Source organism: Trichoplax adhaerens, genomic scaffold (assembly GCF_000150275.1).
Source record: "Trichoplax adhaerens TRIADscaffold_1 genomic scaffold, whole genome shotgun sequence".
Lineage (NCBI taxonomy): Eukaryota > Metazoa > Placozoa > Uniplacotomia > Trichoplacea > Trichoplacidae > Trichoplax > Trichoplax adhaerens.
In genome coordinates, this window is record NW_002060943.1 from 8,656,092 (window position 1) to 8,677,744 (window position 21,653).

At 30.6% G+C, this 21,653-nt stretch overlaps 3 protein-coding genes across 3 annotated transcripts; all 3 read right to left on the bottom strand.

Moving 5' to 3' along the window:
• Positions 1 to 223: 223 nt before the first annotated feature.
• On the bottom strand, positions 224 to 1,147 carry TRIADDRAFT_19440 (uncharacterized protein; the record flags this gene model as incomplete). The annotated part of the gene is made up of 2 exons (XM_002108825.1): positions 224 to 525; positions 643 to 1,147. The coding sequence occupies 2 exons, from the start codon at positions 1,145 to 1,147 to the stop codon at positions 224 to 226; spliced, it is 807 nt and encodes a 268-aa protein (XP_002108861.1).
• A 6,103-nt stretch (positions 1,148 to 7,250) lies between these two features.
• Positions 7,251 to 9,218, bottom strand: TRIADDRAFT_63530 (uncharacterized protein; the record flags this gene model as incomplete). The annotated part of the gene is made up of 4 exons (XM_002108826.1): positions 7,251 to 7,496; positions 7,683 to 7,744; positions 7,855 to 7,979; positions 8,338 to 9,218. The coding sequence occupies 4 exons, from the start codon at positions 9,216 to 9,218 to the stop codon at positions 7,251 to 7,253; spliced, it is 1,314 nt and encodes a 437-aa protein (XP_002108862.1).
• Positions 9,219 to 10,174: 956 nt separating this feature from the next.
• On the bottom strand, positions 10,175 to 12,208 carry TRIADDRAFT_52283 (uncharacterized protein; the record flags this gene model as incomplete). The annotated part of the gene is made up of 3 exons (XM_002108827.1): positions 10,175 to 10,233; positions 10,302 to 11,054; positions 12,013 to 12,208. The coding sequence occupies 3 exons, from the start codon at positions 12,206 to 12,208 to the stop codon at positions 10,175 to 10,177; spliced, it is 1,008 nt and encodes a 335-aa protein (XP_002108863.1).
• Between the last annotated feature and the right edge of the window lie 9,445 nt (positions 12,209 to 21,653).

The window sequence follows — 21,653 nt, forward strand, 5'->3', positions numbered from 1 at the left end:
TCCTAGATGAAGATGAGAATATGATTTTAGCTATAAAGATTCATTGTAATAACATCGTTAGGATAAATCAAATTCTGCTTAAAAAGGGAAAAATCAAAATCAACTTTCATTTTGACTACGATGAAATAATGGTCAAAGCGTAGGCAAGATAGTCGATTAAAAGAATATTTACCAACGATCTATATAATAGCGTAGAATAGCCTTTCCTTCTTATCCAACAATGCTAAAACGACGAATTAGTACTTTTTCGACACTTATGACACGTCAAAATTCTTTCAAAACTATGCCGAAATGTCTTATTTAGAAAACCATAAATGAAACAGTTAATAGCACTGTTGCTATAGCCGACTATAAAGACTAAATTAAGGATAAATGGTGATACCGGTTGGATAAAAAAAAAAAATTGTAAAATGAAAGCACCAGGAGACCAAGCTAACAAAAATGCCAGCAGGACAATAAACATCATACGGGTTACTTTGGCATCGTCTTTCAAGCGGGCTAAAGGCAATCGATTACCAAGTGCATCTTGACTTGGGCTTCGTTGAGATTTTTTATTCAACATGGGCACAACAACACTGGAGCCAACTTTCATAGCAACACGTATTACCATACTTCTGGTTCGTGGAATATGATTTTGAAAACTGCGATATTGCTTTCGTAGAATTAAGTAAATTTTAATATAAGCAAAAATCATAATCGATAGAGGTAAGAGAATATTAATTAAGATCATTAAAAATTGGTGCTTAAATGGTATAGAATAATCAAACCAGCAATCGAAAATTTGTGGATGATAGTAATAGGGCGACCATAATTCAGCTGTTGCTGCACTAACAAATGACCAAATCCACAATAAGACTACAACCGCGTAAGCTTTTCGTTTGGTTAATAAGGTATGGCTACGATGTGGAAAAGCAACTAAGACATAGCGTATAATACTAATGACCACTAACATCCAAACCGATACGACTAGAATGGAAGCATTTAAGATACCAATAACTTTACACGAAGTAGCATCGCCAATCCATTCGCCTATGATGGTACTTGAAAGTACAGCAGGGATAATAACTATACCAACGATTAGATCAGCAAGGGCTAAATTGAAAATCATGATATTTGTGACATTCTGTAGTTTGGAATACGTAACCATGCAAACTAATAAATTTCCAAAGATGGAAAAAAACATAATTATAGGTAAAGTTACATAACGTAAGATGTAGACATCAGAGGTGACAGTGAGATTGGAACTAAGAGGTGATGTAGTATTATCCATGATAATTTGAACAGATTACAGTATATCGATAATTCAACGGTTGAAAGCGAGTAAGATGCTAGAGATTTAAATATCAATAGTTATTCTAGGATGACCGAGATAGCATAGGGTAGATTACTGGTTTTGCATTAAGTACAACTCGAATATGGATGCTTTTTCCTTTACTCTTCGTCTTCTCCTAGATTTTAATAGGACAAGATCAATTAGCGTAGCGTCTTGATTTCATCTGTTTGAAAGTTACTCTTTATTCTCTTCGCTTGTTCAATTTTCTCCTGAAATCATAATATGATTGTCAGTAATTTTAAACGGAAAGAGTAGCGTCAAAATGAAGTAATCAATTAATCATCAATCACTTAAGCTAAAAAGGAAGTAGAAATCAATATCTATTGAAGTTTTTAACCTTGCTCGACATGAATATTTTATTAAGATATAGTTGAACTCACTTATTGGATAATAACTCTTCGTGTTAAACGAAAAACAATAATCAACAGAAAGATGTTTTTTGTTGTTGTAACCTTTCAAGTTAACATCAATTCGTTTAGACACCATCAAATAGGGTTACATAATAAGTGATTACCATCCTTATAGTGGTTGATTAAGGCAATAATGAGTTGGCATAACCGCGAGACGACCTCGATTGTCTACGTTTCATAACTTGATTCTAAATTAGCTATTATACTAGCTCAGCTTGAAATCTACCTTGCCATAGATAAATAAGAAAGCCTTTAAAATAAAAACAAGTGATTATCTCTATTAGCATATTTACAATAAATCTAATTAAACAAAAGCTCTTTTATATCTAGCCTATTCAACACTCTGAGGCAATAATGAACTCCCATTAAAATAGCATTTTAATTCCAAATTGACTTGATAATCAATCTTAGCGCTATCATTCGTTATCCATTGATTTTATTGCTCTTATCTTGAATTGAACGGTAGAATTAATCAAATGCTTATTACATAACTGTCAGATTGTATTGTCCCATGCAGTAGCGTTAATAGTAATAGTTAAATCTGTTATTGTAAACTAAATCTCTAACAACAATGAGAAGTATTTAAAATGAGGTCAGATTATGATTAATTCATAGCAATTCATTTTTACTGAAATCATTATCCAATCCGAAACTCTGTCTGATTTTCCGATTGTATGTTATTCTTTACCTAGTAACGATATATTCAAAATTGATGACTAATTGTTTAGAGCAGATTGATTGGGTATAGGGTGTACGTGATAGTGTCTACATATAACATCTTAATTCAATTTTTCATCAAATTTTAATTGTTTACTATTTCATGTGTTAACGTGCAAATGAATATACTGTCATAGAAGATAATGTATCACATTGCATTGCGATCATACAATTAGATATGACTTAAAAGTAGAATTATTCTAGATATTTTTGCAAATTATTCGACTATAGCAAAGGGTGATTAAAACTGTTTTGTTATCTTTATTAATCAATAGTAATGATTTTAACCTAAAGAATAATATTCAGATTAGTTATCAAAGTAGGATTATTCTTACTATAAGGGAGTTATTAATAAACTTATTATGTGGAAGAATAATTATACCGGATTGGTTAATTACTGAACAAGTATCAATATTTCAAGCTATAAAGTACGGTACTATTTCAAAAATTGGCGATCGCAAATATTACTGTACATGTCGATGTACATTGAACGGTAGCTAAGAGATAGATAGATAAAATTCAAAATCTTATTTAGAATGTTACCTAATGAAACAAGTCTAATTTCCACAGTAGAATAATAAAGAATGTAGTCCAATAGGTTAAAATTGAAATTTTTAATAGCTTATTAATAATTTATAATAATGTGATAACAATAAAAATAGCTTTTTTATAATAAGGCAAAAGGTAATCAAAATATATCGTATGGACGTGAAAGCTAAATTCAATATCTGATTTATATTAAAAAAAATAAATAAAACTAGCTATTATGATACACGGTGACAAAATAGCAAACATAGCATTAATCATACAATACATAAAAACTTAAATCCAACAGCGGGTTAATTATTTATAATACTAGAAGATAAAAATGAGCTTAATTTTATAGAGAAAAAGGAGTAAGATTTCTAATTAACCAATATCATGCTAATGTTGAAAATCAGTAATAATTAATTAATTTAAAATGTTATAAAAGATTGAATCTATTGTATTAATGGATTTAATTCTTCTTTATTCAGTCTGAAATTTTAACTTCAAAGCAACGTCCTCCCCAATTTTAATAATTTTAAGTGAATAATGAGTCCGGCTAAAAATTTCATGGGCAATTAGATTTCGTATGTATTCTATTTTTCTGGCAGTAAAATTCGTCTTGTTGTTGTTCTAGACTTAGCCTAATAAAGTAATTTTAATTGGTTGCTAGCTAAAAATTAGATTTTTTGAACGTAGATAAATGTAGCCGTATATCGTATGATTATAATTTCAGGTACGTTTAACTACGATCATAAAACTTTCTTTTCGAGATCAATTTCTGGGATGAACTGATCAAAATTTAAATCAGTTTTAATTTTCTTATACTTACGTTTTATATTATAGTCACGGTACGAACTACTATGAAGAATGGAAAACTAAATTTAGTAAACTTAACATACTTGTATAGTGATTACAATTAAATATCTACAGCAGCAGGAATTACCGTAGTTACTGTGGCATACTAGTTATATATTGTCACTGCATATCGATACGTATACGCTGGCAACCCTGTTAAAAGTATATAATTGATGTATATTCTATATTGTGTACTGTACACTATATAGATGAATGAGAATGGATGCGAAATCGGTCATTTTGCAAGCTGCCCTAATTGATCCATGTTATTCTGATATTCTCTAATATTTCTCAGACTCATTTATCTAACAAACTCTCTTGACATATCGGACGATTATTCCTTAATCAAGCCACTATATATTACAGCTATAATTTGCTATAGTAAACTATATGTCTTAACATAAAATAAAAACTGTTATAGTAATTAAGATTAATTGATTACAATATTAACTATCTACGGAACTTAGATACTCTTTGATAGCAGCTAGCATTGATAAATCATCTAGACATTCTTACTTGATTACTAAATTAATGCAACAATATTTATGGTCACGGACATCTACCGACTAAGGATTCTAGATAACTAAAACATAGTATGTCCATTTCCGAGATTTTTATAGCAAAATCTATAATCCGTTGTTAATCGAGATTAAATTATAAGGACTACTTTAATAAATCAGTTCTCTTGTCTTAACGTGTAAATGTAAAGGCTTTTGAATTCTTTCATAGAGTTAAAAGATATGAGAGCCAAGATATTTCTTAAACTCAGAGATTTTGTCGCTACGTAGCTCCGGTTACGAAGCTGGTTTCTGCCAATTAAAGAATGCATTAACTTTGTGATCAGCATGATCTATGGTAAAATTTAAGACACTGGCCTTCGTAAATTTTGATTGTCGAGGCTATGTTATTAGTATCGTTTGTGTTTAGCTAGGAAATTATAAACGGGCAGGCATTGAGAGAGTAAATATCTGTTGTAATCACTATTTTAAAACATTAAAGTTGCACCTTTTATATTATGCTAGCGATTGATTACAACTTTAAAGAAAATAGAGAGAAAATTTGCTAGAAAGATGTTATATATTTTGATTTTGTAGTATACAAGTATATCGTATTTGGGTAGTATTATGTAATTACTTACGAGATATACTCTAATTATAAATATACCTATTCTACTGCATTCAAAGCAGCAGTGATTAAAATCGTAAAATTGCATCATTAAAGCACTTTCATAATGCAAACCCACGGCATCAATTTATAATAGGAATAGCCTAGTATTAACAAATTCAGAATTTATCTAACAACAAAGGCTAGACTCATTATTATGCTAACTAGTATCTGCGAGTTAAATGAATTAAATAGCATCTTATGTAAAGATTAAAATGAGCTAACCAGAGATTTCAACGCATAAAGTATTTATGATCTGAATAAAAAAGTTTTGTAACAACAGTTTAAAAGTATTCGAGATCTAATATAACTGTAAAGTAGAGATTATGATTTATTTCGATGTCGCTTGTACCTACACAATATTTTAGATACGTAAATAAATACGGCGATTTTAGTATTTACAATTTACAAATCGAGCTTATATTAACGTCTTCTATTTTAGGACCATAATTAACTAATCTACAAAACATAGACCCAATTTTTGGTAATCCTTCATGCTTACGTTCAGATATTGGTTATCGTGCAATGCAAAAGTACATTTTTATTCTTAATCATAGTTGGCCAGTGACTTACATTTATACATCGCGAACCAAGATCTTATGTTGTAAGTTACATTATGGTTTAAATCTATGGCTCTCTTGTATATCACATTGATTGTAAAAGCATAAATACAGCTAAACTTTTAAAAGTATCCTGCGATAGTTGTAGTTGATGGTGTAACTTAGTTATATTCTTATGATTTTCATAGCAGTTTGCACAGTGGCCTATAGCAACCATCTTCTCCATCTCATACGATACTCAATCTGTATAGAAAGTTTATATTTTCTAACTCAAAATCTTATGATTTAGTCTTGCAGTTGTAGTACGTGTTATAGCTCAAGCCCTCTGCTATACAATAAATTAGATCGTAGTTTTTAGCTTGAAAATAAATATTTTTCAATAGTGTTTCATCCTCGCATTATAGATTACACACATACAATAAATTATTATATCTTATTTTGATAATTGACCTATAAATCTTGCATCAAGATGAAGACTTCTTTCTGCTTCAGATCTCATTAGTTGTTGATTTTACCTACTTTGCTTATATTAACTTCACGGTAGCTTATACGCTAATTTAAAGTAACGATCTACTATCCGATATGAATTATAGCGCCTATTAGAGTCAGTTATTTTCCTTGTGAAATATCTTGTTTCAATCTTAATAAGATTATTACAACAGATACATCAAACTTCTCATTACAAACAGCTGCACTTGCTCCCATACGGTACAGACATTTATAGGCTATAATAACCATTTTAATTGTTACTGCATATCACGAAGTATAATAGAGAGTGTGATACTATGCTATCATGGATATTTTTAAGAACTGCTGATAGATTAGCAAGAGAAAATCTATTATTATGGACAATATATGGAAAATATATCTACTTCTGCTCATCTTCTTTATAATACTTTAAATAAAGCCAAAGCCATAAGCAAATGTGGAAATTAAAAGTACTACTTGCCGTAAGCTGTATGTATCATCGGTACTTTAATTACAAACGAACTATATGCAGCAGATATGGTATCTATATTATGGAATAGATTTTTTCTAGGTCGATAATAGATATTTTTTCTTTCATTTGACTCATTAATTATAAACTAACAACATATTAATATAATTTAAAAATTTTAATGGTTCTGTAATTGATGTAGCGTAAATTAATTATTGAAATACAAAAAAATAAAGCCAAATTACATGGAACTAACTGATCAGTAGACTTTAATTTGATAGCTAAGATTAAAGCATAATGGGCATTACATACTTGCAAGGCAAAGAATTACAAGCTTTGTAATATGCATTTGTTTTCACTCTCATGCTCCCTAACATACTTTAGAGTCTCTAGGATAGTAATGAAGATAGTGGCTGAATATTGTATTTATATTAATGCATATGTTGAATATTTAAACGACAGCATCAAACTGTGCTGATCTTTCAACATCATTGGCAATAAGGAGTACAGCTATAGTTACAGTCATGATGACTTCTACATGAAGATATTAGATTTACATTACAAAATTGATTGAAGATTGTAGAGTAGATGATCACATAACAATGCTTGAACTCAATCTTTAAGTTCATTTTGGCAGTATTAAACCTAAAGTTACCAAGTTATATTAGAAACTCTGTTGTTACATCCGCTTAAAATAGGAAAGGCTAACTAAAGCTTACACTAAAAAAGAATACAGAAATAAATTACTAAAATACCCTGCTACTCGGTGCGAAGACTTCTTCTTGGAGAGGCATATCATTTATAATTATGGAACTACTTCTAATTGAACCACCCCGTAAGGAACCACCTTGAACAGAATTACTTCGAACACTGTAAGTTCTATCAGATCCTTTCATTTCAGTATCAAGATCGCTATCTTTTAAATTTAATCCAACGGCTACAGGGGTGCTATCATCAATTTTACTCAATGAAATCGTTTTTCCTTTCTGCATCTGTTAGTAAAGAGAAAAAAACGAAGTGATATTTAGATAACTGACTAAAAAATTAAGAAGTAACGATACTGACTAAACTATTGAAAGATATCCCAAATTATGCTATCGTAGTCAGTTATCGTGCTACAGCTTACTGTAAATCATAGTGATATAAATATCCTTAGCAATCATCGGAAGTAATCTTACCGCTTTAACTGTAATGTCATGGAAGGAATTTGCTTTCACGCGAGAAATCTTTACTGTATCAACTATTACGACCAAAGCAGTATAGATAAGAAAAGAAAGAATTAAAGATTCATTAACTTTTCCGTTATGACATCAAATTGAATAATTTCATTTTTCACAACAGATTAATTACATTTGATAGCCATAGCAGCTTGTGAAGTGTGCAAACACACGTGAAATCGAAAGCCAACCATCAGCGGGTGAGCAACCTGAAAGAAAATGCTTAGTGATGATGGAATCTTGCAAGAAGATTGAAATCTACACGTGGGTAAGAAAGTTAGTTATTCATGAATGAGTTGATTGATAGATAGCACCATTATGTCTAGCTATTGCTGACTTATAGACAAAGTTGATCGCTCGTGAAAACGTAAACTACTGTACGGAATAAAAAAAATTAAGAAACTTAAAAGTTATGCGATTGTTCAGTGAATTATGCATTCATAGTTAATGTTGATCCTTAAATCTAATCATATACATTAACAGATCTAAATACTATATTCGAAATTGTTCACTGTCCATAAAGCCAAGGCAACAGTTATAAGATTTTAAGCAGTCAATAAAAGGGCAGAGGCAGGATATACAACGTTAGCAGTGTCTAAAATTAATTTGTACTTACACGTGATCCAGGCTGACGGTTTCTTGATCCACTATTTCGGCAATAAATTGTGAAATGAACAGCCAAGTCATGAATATAAACAAGAAATTAAACCAAACAACCCTGCGGTAATGGTAAAAATTGGTAGGAACATGGATGAAGAATCCCATTTGCAAGAACAAGCTAATAACATGTATAATACTCTTGACACCAGAGTAATACAATTTGGACTCCATAGATTCATAATTTTTATCATTGTACAATATAAGCGCTGCACCACCATATAAACCCCAAAATAATAAACCTACCCAGCCCATAACAAAGATCAGAATCTGGGTATATTCATGCTCTTCAGTATCAATCTCTAGTTTATTATACCATAATAGAAATAACACAATTGCTATGCACATGATACCAACAGCGTCTAAGCTAATAGTTAGAATGGTATCGTTGGCAATGGCAGGTAATGCAAAGTAATTGCCGCTAATGTTAAGAATTTTCAATATAGGTATAACTGCTGTTAAAGGGCCCAATGAAAATGCTAGTAATCGACACCAGTTTTCTAAGCCCTGAAATGGTCGGCCACGCCGACGATGAGTATAACAGTTTGATAAATCATCTGTAGCTTGATGAATTTTTTCCAATCCCATAGCTTTTTCATAAAATACTGTGGCACATAATAATCGATAATCGACCACTAATGCATCGTAGACGACTACAAATAAACTGGCAGCGTTATGAATAGCGAAATCGATTCGTCGGCGCTGTAGATTTGCATGAATTTCAAGTAGTGAATCTAACCATTCAAATAAATTCCAGACTGCCATCAGCTTTAGAAACAAAATGGCCTGTAATCGGCGACTTTCAATTGGTTGATGCCCACGCATACGATATCGAATCATACCGGCTTACGGAAATATAAGATAGTAAGAGAAAATAAAGGTTTATAAAGTTTTATAAGGTTTACTAATTATAATTAAAATAATTAATATTGATAGACTAGTTTATTCTTATAGCAAAATGTTTATATATTATAATGATCAATTATCTAAGGTAAAGTATTTATTCAAAAAATAGTAAAAGAAATACATAAAACATTCTATACTACGATCGATTAAAGGTGTAATATTTTTATCTATAATGATTTATTGAGTGAGACTACCCTAGATGTCTGTTTATATGACATGAGCTGTAATGTGGATAGTGCTATGGAGTAACTTTTGTGCAGCAACTGCAAGGTAGTTTTCATATTATAACTTATCTAGGAATGCATCGATCATGATTATCTTATATGTATTTTTTATAGATAATCACATAGCTTTATAATATTGTCCATGTGCCGATAATTAATTAATGTTTATGTAAATTCACTATAAATTGTATGATGTTTCTTTAAGATTTGGATTCAGTTTAGTTTAAGAGACGAATTATTAGCTGTAAATTCCTGGGAATAGGAAGATCGCCAATATTTATAATTGTAATATAGATAGTTATCGGGAAGGACGGACCTGACGATAGACTCGTAGTTTAATTATTTCTTGTTGTAGTTGTAATTTCCTCATTACGGATTTTGATTTATAATATATAATCTATCAAATAGTATATTATTGCTCTCTAAAATAACAATTTATCATGTGAGACTATCGTAGACATACACCCTTTTAAAATATATTGTACTATATATAGTAAAAATTATATTATTTCTCGTAAATCAATGATTTGTTTCGTAAGGCTAAAATACTGTAAATATACATATATATAAAATATATTGCACAATAATCTATCAAATAGTACATTCTTTCCCTTTGAAATAACGATTTATTAAATGAGATTATTCTAAATATACATTCATTTTTAGTTAATGAAATGCATGAATAAAATTTAGAAGACCAGAGCTAGAATGTGAATAAAGATTTCCTGTTATATTTAATAGGATCAAGTAGAAGGACGAGATTAAGATTAGATTATTTAAAGAATTATCTTACCTTGAATTAATTTCTGTACTGTAAATATAATGGCACCAGCATAAAATAACGGCAAATTTCGGATACATAGATCAGAAGGTGCGGTAGTTGCATGTACTTCAGCTGATGTAGGATGTACAGAATGAGGTACTTCAGAATGATTTACTGAACGCTCATGATGTCCTGGGGCAGCTGTATGCGGTGCTGCAGTAGTTGTAACACTAGTTGAATTACAAGATCCAGTACTGTTCAGCAAGATAGGTAGGAATATAAAGACGCTATCAGCTACTGCTAATGGAATAGTTAGCCATGCAATGATATTGATCAAATAGCCTTCATCAGCTTCACGACTATTTCTTTCTGCTACTGCGTTAGTTTGTTCATGCTCAATTGATAGAACATTCTGATGAGAGTGAAAGTGGGGATAACGCTTTCCTATTTCATGTGCTAACTTTTCGTTATTGGCTGTGGCCGATATAGTATCACCCTGAGAACTTTTAATATGTTCATCTTCACAGTCTCTTAATTGATTGACCATTATCAGGCCGTTAAGTAGCTTCCTCTTATCTGTAAATAAATATATTGTATATGCAACCATACCTACGCAACCAATTATAGCCACGCTGACGATACGGTAACCTCTCAAAATAGCGTTCGTGAAAATAGTGGTATTTAAGATAGCAGATCCACGAAAGATAAATGTTAAAACAATAAGTATCAACCAAAAAGCAAAGCTAACTGCCGGGATTTTAGTTACCCTATGAGATAGATATCCTAAGGGGGGAAAAAAATAGATCAGTTCTTGTATAAAGCAATATAGCACTGTATATTTCCTTTTATCTAGCCTGTATTTGTGTTAACCATTGCATCGTGGGTAACTCAATCATGATTTGTTATAAATCATAGAAGCTGTAGCAAAAGATATATTATGTACGAATCCTTATATATTTCTGTATTGAATAAGCAAGATATTTATATCTCAGTATATCATGTAATAGTAAAGACACTTGTTAGTTAATGAAACATTATAACTAACGCAGCAGCTTAGGAATAAGGGAATTATAAACGCTATATAAACTCTTAGATTCATCAATAAAATTAGTCTTTCTTCTTCATCCTCAATAACTCTCGTTTAGTAACATCAGTAAACTAAATATATAATTAAAACTAATGAAGAAACTGTTATAATCTACCGATATATTAGATATCTATATTTTGTAGAAGAAAACTTTTCACGCTAATTTGGTTTACTAACGTTTTGAATAACTGAAGTGCAATTAATGTACTGTATATTTAAATATGTATTGAGATGCTTATCGATTTCTAATAAAAAAAAGGAGCTAATTTTTTCTTTTAGTTAGTTTCAGGCCTTAACTTATACTGTAGAATTTAGTATCAGGATGTCTGTTCTCTTCATTACAATCATCACAGTTCGTAATTTCTTGATTGGGGTTTGCTAGTATTACTTTGTGTTTATAATAAAATTATCAACTATCAAGATGATATTGTCGCTACCCTAACTTCATTAAATTTTCTAGCTAAATCAGCCATAATATGAGTAAGATCTTTATCAGGTTATCATTACAAATTATATATTTCTAAAATATTACTGTTGATATTTAAATGGCTATAATCATATAGGCAGCGATATTCTACTCTTAAAATAATATGATGATTAAATATAAAGGAAGATTTGATGGTATAATTTCTTATTCGAAACTATGATAATTACTTGAACATGGGATAATGAAGGCAACAAGTAGAAATGCACCAGTCCAAGCGGCAAGTAAAATACTCGAAGCGTCAGTGTCTTCATTTGTACAATGCGCACGCGGACAGGCTTCGGATGATTGCCTACTCGTATGCTTTACTGCTGCTCCAATTAAGTGAAATTCTCCACCATGATTTGGATCGTAAAGATGCGCCATTTTCTGTTAATTATATGATTTCACGACTCTTGTTATGGAAGAAATAAAGGTCTTATATCACTATATATAATTTAGTAACATGATTTTGCAATAGTATTTGCGCCATAAATCTAGAAATTATCAACTCCTACAATATACGTGCTTAAAGGTAAATATCTTCCTTAGAAATTTAATTTACCAACAATTATGTTATTTAGCTATCAAGATTAAAATACTGTGCAGCATATATGTATAGGATTATCAGAGTAATATGTGTAAATTGAAAATCGGCTTTAGATATACTATGCAATGTCTTAATTATATAAGGCTCCACATGATCAGAATTAAGATTATTCTATTTGATTCTGCCATCGAAATTTGTAGGACAAAGATTAATCAGGTCTTCGTGAATTTTACAAGTATATCAGATGGTTAATACATTTCTAGATTATAGCTACTTTCTTTAGACTATCAAATGTAGCATGCTTTGCAATGAAATCTGTATATACTCTAATCTTTATATAATAATGCCATAAAAATATTTCAGCACTGGCAAATTTTCGGACCCATTTACTTTAGACGTAAAAAGTCTCGCATTTGAAGTACAAATTTCCATGTGCGTAGTGATTCAATACTGGTAAACGCCTCCAGTGAATCAGTGTAAGGCATATACTTAGAATAAGTATCAATATTTCTACTAGTCAGAATTATATTGTCGGTAAAGGTATATTTAGTAACTATGACATGAGCGTAGCTAACTTATAAATTGATTGACTTTTATGAGCTTATTGATAGTGTAAAATGTAAGTTCTGTACCTTAATGTTGCAACAGAAATGCAGTGTTTGCTAATTTGGAATCTAATTTATGGATAAAAGTAAACACATTTTACGTTGCTAACAATTTGTGGGAGGTATTTTATGCAGATAATTTATGTATCTATCATGAGTGATGTGCTTTTGTAGGTTCTAGAGCAAGCTTGGATAAAAGTTATGTTTAAAGATTGTAATTACAAGTTTTGCTAAATCACTAAAACCAGAATGATATTCCGGATAGTAATTCTATTAAACTCATCCCTTAATCTGCATTATGTTCAAATCAATCTTAAATAGACTAAGTTAGAATGTAAAATTTCATTACGGCTACAAATTTCAGGAAAAAATGTGGCTATTTTACGAAAATCAGAATGGATATATATGATTTATTCTAAGCCTCTTCTTTAACAATCTAGGTATTCAAACTATAGATTGTAATAATCTTTATATTCAAAATTTGACTACATTTATTTAATTAATACATTTAGACAACATCTAAATGTTAGAGCTAACAATATTGCTTGCGACTCACGTATGGATATTATACAGCAACTCCACCCTGAACACACCTTGGACACATGTTATCTCCGCATACAAATTATTAATTTATTTTCAGTCAAAAATTCCATTGACATAACCTTCAATTTTGACATTTACGATGGAAAATATTTTTGTGTTGAATATGGAAACATGGTTACAGAATAATTGACTTATAACGATTACGGCTGATTAAGGAAATTTTCGATGTCGACAACTCTTAATCCTAACTTTTTTTCCGTTAAGCAACAATGTATTTTATACTATAACCTGAAATCACTAAACAATGATTCTGATTTATTTTAAAGATCGCGTAAGCGACCAGCAACTAATAAAGTAATCAAATCGTCTAGTTAATCTTCAATATCCAACTAATTTCTTAATGAGTGTCTAATAGTTGTTAATTATTTTAATTATGGTTATTTCGTACCTATTACGAAATTTAGTTATAAATATCGAATGCTTTATTTTACATTTGATTGTTGTTTGCTAAAAACAATAAGATTCGTTAAAAGTTTGATCGATCTACCCTAATTGATGGCATAAAACCAATTAAACTTAGCGAAATGAAGGTACGATATGCTTGGTTCTATCAATCTTAATTCTAATAAATATATGTAGACTTACTTTCTTGTCGATATGAATAAAAGAAGTTGGCGGATCAGAACTAAAACTATTTATCACTATTTTAATAACTTGTGCATGATGTGATCACTGCTTTTTCGTATTTTGAACAAATTAGCCAACATACTATTAGCAGTATTTGAGTTAATTGATTTTGAATTTACAAATTAAAAATAATTACATCACAAAATGCGATTATCAGAATATTTCTATTCTTTTAAATAACTGTTAGCTTATCCTTCCTGTAACTGTCAATATAGTATTGGTTAGGATTAATAAAATCATCCAACTATTATTGGCTGATTGAAAATCATTTAAAAATCAAAGGTGTAGCAGTGGGCATGCAATATAAATAATTTTATAATTATGCCCCTACTAATGTTAATTTAAGATCGCCATAGCTTGTCAACAAGTTAATAAGTTGAAAAGATCATGGATAAACATCAGAGCTACATCCAGTTATGCAACAGGATTGAAATTTTCGAATAATCCTCAGCAATTTTCGATTTTATCAATCATCTCGAACTCTCAAAGAATAAAGTAGATTAGTCAATGGGATGAAAATGAGATAATTTTATGAAGAGGGTGATCTTTGTGTGCCATCAACAATATAAATAGATATTTCCTATATATGTGGGTAAAAGTGATGAGCAAAATCACTATGTAAAATCCTACGGGTATCAATCCAATCTGAGGTTGGCCATCTATATATGGTTAAATATCACGATGTTATTATCACGTCATGTGTATATAGATGTAGTTATGGTACTATATTAAGCTTATCTATATATGTATTCTCATGTTGCCATACTCGGCATGATATTCTATTTGTAATGTCTAAACTAGGGAAACCTTTCTCTTAGTGATGATCTTGTGATCTACGCCAGTAGATCAAAGGTCACAATAAAGAAAGTATATAAACTCATTATTTTAACAATAAAGTCAGTTCTTCAACTTAATTACTGGGTCTCCTTGCTGAGTGCAGATCTAGTACTTGTTACAAAATTTGGAAGTTGTAACAGGCTTATATAATTTATAATTACTATAATTTATGATAGACTACAGAATGAAGAAGAACCAACATAACAATTAATTTGAGGGTGTCATGCAATCTAACCTATAGGTTAATTCATGCGAACCATATATTTTAGAGACAGTATACCTTAGGAAGGTTAATTTAAAAACTTTGAGATCAGAATTTATCAATTCCGTAGTATTTTAAATCAAGTATCATAATTTAAGATAAATTGGGTAAAAAGGGTGTTTATAAACTCGCTTTAATGATTTAATATTTCTAGGACGTCAAAATCTGAATTAGTATGCGCAATAATGTTACTGTATAGATACAAGCATTCCAAGTAAAATAGAAGAACTAATTAAGCAATTTTATAGCCCTTAAAGTATTGCATTCTAGACTATATCTCTAAGCAAAATTGTTAAGATACTAGAGGTTACGGATACTGAACAGAATAAGGAAAGTACATGATTTAATGCTATGGGAGGGGAAGCAGGTTTACCTAATGATCACTAAAACTCATTGGCTAACCTCTGTTTCATTACCAAAATATCCTTGCTAGCTTAAAAGTATTGCTAGTGGTCTAAGCAGAAAATTAAATCGCGATATGCGATACATCAAAGAACACTGGCAAAATTTTTAAGGGAATTTAGTTTTGTGTTGAAATCGAATTTTAACCTAATTGAGTCATAAATTTAATGGCAGTCATTTTTTTCTATACCTCCAGAAGGACTCTAGTCGAATCTCAATAGATTTTTATATAAATGTCAATTTCCTATTGAGAAATACCCGTATTGAGTATGATCTATTAGCGATTATTCTACCAAGTCTTGATGCAATGAATTGATTAGTAATGTTCTGTTTCATAAAATGACAGTTTAAGGATTTTATATCGTATTAAATGCTTGCTTTTATTCTTCGATTATGAAAATAAGAAAAATTTAACGAAACTTGCAAATTATTTGCCTTATTGACTAAGACGTAATGATGCAAAAAAAAATTGGCGTACTCACGCTATTGTTACCTTCGGGAATAACTAATATCCCGGATATTCGAGAGACGATGTAGTGTGAAAAATAAAATTACGGTATCACTACAGCCCAGGCGAGTAATTGACTGTAGAAAATAGATCACGAAGCTGATCCTGCTGTAAAGGAATACATAGGAATTTTCGAAACCTTTCTTTTTACAAATATCATGGGATCGACTTAATGCTTTGGTTGCTGATTGCTCATAAAGGAATAAAGTACTGTAAACTTCAAAGATGCTACGTCACTCTTGGTTAACACAATTTTCTCAGTTATCATCGCAGAGATGCTAGAAAATTGTGGAAATTAAGGTAATGGTTAGAGAATTTGGTCTGAAATATCATTTGTCATAAGAAAAAGTAGGAATCTCCATAATCTTAACAGTATTTTAAAATTTGCCAGTCATCTTGTCAATTTATTTTCAGCATATTAAATTAAACAATTTGCGAGAATAACTCTACAAATTAAGTATTTGTCAACGTCATGCCGTATGGCTTATTTCCCATGTCATAGAAAGGACAGAGGTCAAAGGCGTTGAAATACATCAAACAACTTGATATTAGTATGAGTAAGATTTAAAGTTACAGAATTGCTAACTTAAAGTAACATTTCATTTCATTTCTAGATGAAGCATTGATCATTGTACTCATAAATTGTACTTGATGTAGTTTAGCAATAACTAGATTAATCCAGTTATATCAAGATCGGCCGATAATATAGAAATGACTTACTTTTTTAAGGTTGATGTTTAAACCAGAATAGAATGAATTTAGCAGATAGACATCTATTGATAAGCGGTAGGAAAGAGGGCAGATAGGTATAGTAATAAGGTTGGTAAAAATGGACTCTTTGCTTTCGCTGCTTTTTATTAATATTCGTCGCCTTACACCGCACCGCGGAACAAGCAATAACGTCTGCTATGTCTTTGGACTGCAAGCGCAAGCAACTATATATATATGTATATAAATTATTGATAAAGTAAGTAATTCATACAATCTGATCAACAAGTTATTTCATCCAATTGAAATAAAATCTACTTTAAACAAGTGCATAATATCAACATAATTTGTCCCACCCTTATGTCAACGATATTGACCTTATAATAGCTAAGGATATTATGATCGAGTGGGGCGTTATTTTCAATTAATCAAATTGTCCGTTAAGATGTTGTTACTCGAATGAAGGATGTACAAATCTCTTTGTGAAACAATTGCAGTATTTGCATATGATAGGCATATTTTATAATCAGTGTACCATCGAAACAAAGCGTAGGCAAGCTGAATCGATAATAAATGCTATTTTCTCCTGTTTTTCCTCAAATGCAATCATTTTCCAACATGTTTGTTTGCATTGTCTTGAGGCAGACAATGTTATGACGTGAACTATCGGTACCATCTCTTATTTAATAATGATAATTCCTTTTTTTACCATGAAATGGATCTCCGATAGCTAATTCCGATACGGTAGAATGGTTGTAACATACAATTTCTTGTCATTGCCGTTTATGGCGGCGTGATGGATCTGCGCATTGTTGCTTTTACATTATAAAAGGAAGATGAAAGTTGGCTTCTGTTGCAGCACTTTACCAATCTACGAAAGTTTGCGTGATTTTTGGATGAAATTCAGTCTTTAACACTAACCAAGTAGTTTAATATTATAATATGTCTTTTTACTGCTATTTTAAAACGTTGATGTCATGACGATTGCTTGAAACAGACTTATAGTCATAATTTTCACTTTATTACATATAACTTGGTGATGATCATGTATTTCAATGTGCTTCAGATCTATAGAACATCAGCCAGGACTATATTGGCTATGCAGAGTAATAGATTCTTTAAATGCCTACATGCAACCCCTAAAAATTACATTGATAAATGTTACCTACAGTAAAAGGTTTATTTTCATTGACTTAATTTGTAAAGATAAGTTTTATCCGGTGATCAAGGAATATTTAATTACTTAGCAATAATCCCTTGCTTTGTGCAAGAGCGATTTCTATTTTTCTTTAAAATGATAGATACGAGTACATTCAATATTGATTTAGTTTAGATCAAAACAACCAATCAATTATTATTTAATGATTATGTACTCATTCTATATTAATTAAATAGATGGAAAGTTACATTAGTATGCCCAATAATTAGGCTATTTTAATGGCAACAGTACTTCTTTTCAAGATAGACTGTTAACGGTGATTATCATGATTTAACCAGTGATAATTTGACCGCTTAAAATAAATTTCTAATCATTTAATTAACGTTAAGAATAGAGTCAAAATGCTCCTTATATTTTTAAGCCTTACTTAAATATTCTATTTGCGTCACGAAAGGATGTTGCGGAATAGCTATAAGGTACCCTGCTGCATCTAAACAACTATATGAAATTTTATCGAAGGAAATATTGCCTGATATAGATTATAAATTATTATTGGCATCGAGACAATAAGTTAGTCAATAATTTATTCTAAGATAACTATTTTAGAAAAAATTTTACAATCCAGTGATCACTGCAGGGTGGCATTTTATGGTGGTGCAAGACATATAGTTCTGCTATCTTACAAGTACATATTTGCTGAGCGATTAAGTACTATTCGCTTAAAATCATTATACCATTTTTAAGCAGCTTTAATCAGCTTGTCAGAATGGCCAGCATGTGACTATTGATAAATGAATATCTTTATCAGGTTTAAGAAACTTCAGGGATTTTTAAAATTCAATTTTAAAATAGTTTGCAGAATTAAATGAAGCTTTTGTAAGGTTAGAATTTTCAATTCGATAGACTAAAAACTTTGTCAAGGATGTAAATCACGTCGAAGCTTGCTAGAGGTTGCTTTTTGGTCGAATTAGAATAATCTAACGTTAAATACCTTATAGCATAAATGATTCGCTCATCAATGCAGTTGTAGTATAGTTGCATGATTTCAGTTAATTATGCAGGGAAGCGTTAAATATTTGATAGTGTAATAGCTATTGCTAGTAAAAATAGTCCTATTAGCTGTTGATTGAAGTTGCCGATAGTAGCTACATTGTAAAACGATCTTAGCAATACATTTCGTCCTCACTTTTGCAACAATATGCTTACAAAGGCTATTATTTACTGTTCATTGCTTGATAATATTGCACTAGTGACCTTTGAACATTGAACTTCGATCTGTAAACTTAAGTATTAACTAATCAATTATTGTATCGTTTACGTTAACAAGCACTTAAGTAACGTGCTATGCTAAAACAAGTTGAATTTATGTACATGTTTTCTTTAGTATTATAGTTGAACTTGATAAGATTTGACTTGTTTTCCGCTAAATAAAGATATAAATAAAAAGCAGGAAGAATTTTTTTTCAATCTATACAAAATTAAAGCGATACTAGTAATGTTAGGCTATACAACTTGGTCTTATGAATACACAGTATGATTTGATGTCTGCATATCATTATAAATGGGAATAATAGGATCAAACACTAAGACAAGATTGATGATGGTCCTAATAAGCGAAAAAAGGCATTTTGGATTATGGCACTAAAGTTATACTTAGTAAAGAATTTAAGTTACATCTCAATATCATATCATCATTTAATGCTGGAAATTTACCGGATATATGCAAGTAATTAAGTAGAGTGCAATATCTTTTAACTTCTGTTTTAACGTTCAAATGCTATGCAGCCATAATTGATTACTGGCAGTGTAGTGCAACTGAAAGTAATAATACTATCACGCCAGTAGTTGCTGATTTACGGTAGTAAGTTTCAAATAAACCATCGATAGTAGTAAACTTGCTAAGCTTCTGATAACTATCACGTATGTTTTATTAAAACGCTATTTTTTAAGCCATGATGCACTACAGTTTCTTTGGCAACCTGATTTAAGACATACCGTCGTATAACTGACACTTATATTAATTAGATAAACGGACATACCGGTTAATAGCTAATTACTTGAGAAACATGGTGTAAGGTTTTTTATCGTATTACGATTTACATAAATTAGATAAATGGCCATCCGACGGGTTAGTATTAACATAATGTAACATTAACTGCTTTCATATATCATCACTGACTTTGTATATATCATAATTTGGATGCATTACTAGCAAAGTAGTTTGCTTATTTCTAACAAGACTAATTTAAATACTGGACATTAATACTGTGAGATAGCTAGCATTCATCATTTCCTAGCGATTAAAGGAGCATCAGTAGGACTTAAAGCACTATCGGCTTACTACGATAATCGAAATAAAATTAGTTTATACCCTGGTCGCTGACTACTATGATTGGAGTAAATTAGCTTTACATGCTGTACTATATATCTATTTTACTCGCTATTTCTAGCATTTTAAATAACATGCTGATATCAGAGTTCTTACATTAATTTTTTAATTTTTTAATATAATAAAGTAAATTAGATCACGATACCTAGCGTGGGTACGACTTGGGCTACGATTTTAGAATTAGTCTTACGAGTAGATCTGTCCTTGTGTGCTGTAAAGCATACTACAACGACTTCGCTGATATTTATCCATAAATCATAACTACGGCTTACTTAGTCCAGAAGTATCAGTCTAAACAGTGAAAGTTGTAATTGAAAATTTGTTAAAGTAAAATGATTTACAGTATATACTCATAAAATAAAGAATTTACTGATATTTACCCACCGATAATGAGTTATGCTTAGGTTGAAAGTTGCTTAGGCTATGTATGTTGAAGGAATTACAAAATGTGAGTTAAAATTTTCCAACTTGATAATGTAAAGTAAAAGGCACTTATTGAATAGGGTTGAATTATTTAGATATTCCATCTACTCTCTCATAGATGAAAATCGTGCACCAATGGCGTTGATGGTGACTACATCACATGAAAACCTTGTAATATTTCAAGTCTATGTTGTCGAGGTCATTTTATATAATTACACTTACTTAATATTATGGTTCTGAAAATTTACTATGTAATGGTAGCAAAAAGAGTAACTACTTCCTAATACATAGTTTTTTGATTCAATCTAGTCACATGAAATAAAATTACTTATTCAGTAACTGAGTGAATCCTACTGTCTATTAAATTGGAAATATCTGCTTCTATTTTTGATTTTCTTTCATAACATATCTCCAGCATACGGTTAGCAAAGCATTCGAGTACCAGTAAGAAAGCAGTACTAAATTAGGGATAATTATAGCTTCCGAAATCAGTAAAATATATATATGAACGTGACCGTATGCGAAGTCGGTCATTTTGCAAACATCACAGAAAATCAACCGTATAGAATGATTGATATTGATAATTATACATTAACAATTTTAATCATATATTCAATGTAGGACTTTAACTATTCAAGCCGATTGCCTGTACTGATGATCGATATACAGTATAGGAGTTAGAAACAAGCCTATAATTGTATAGTCTGAAATTATTTCTGTAGTAATATATTTAATATACTTGCTATAGGGTAGAGAATG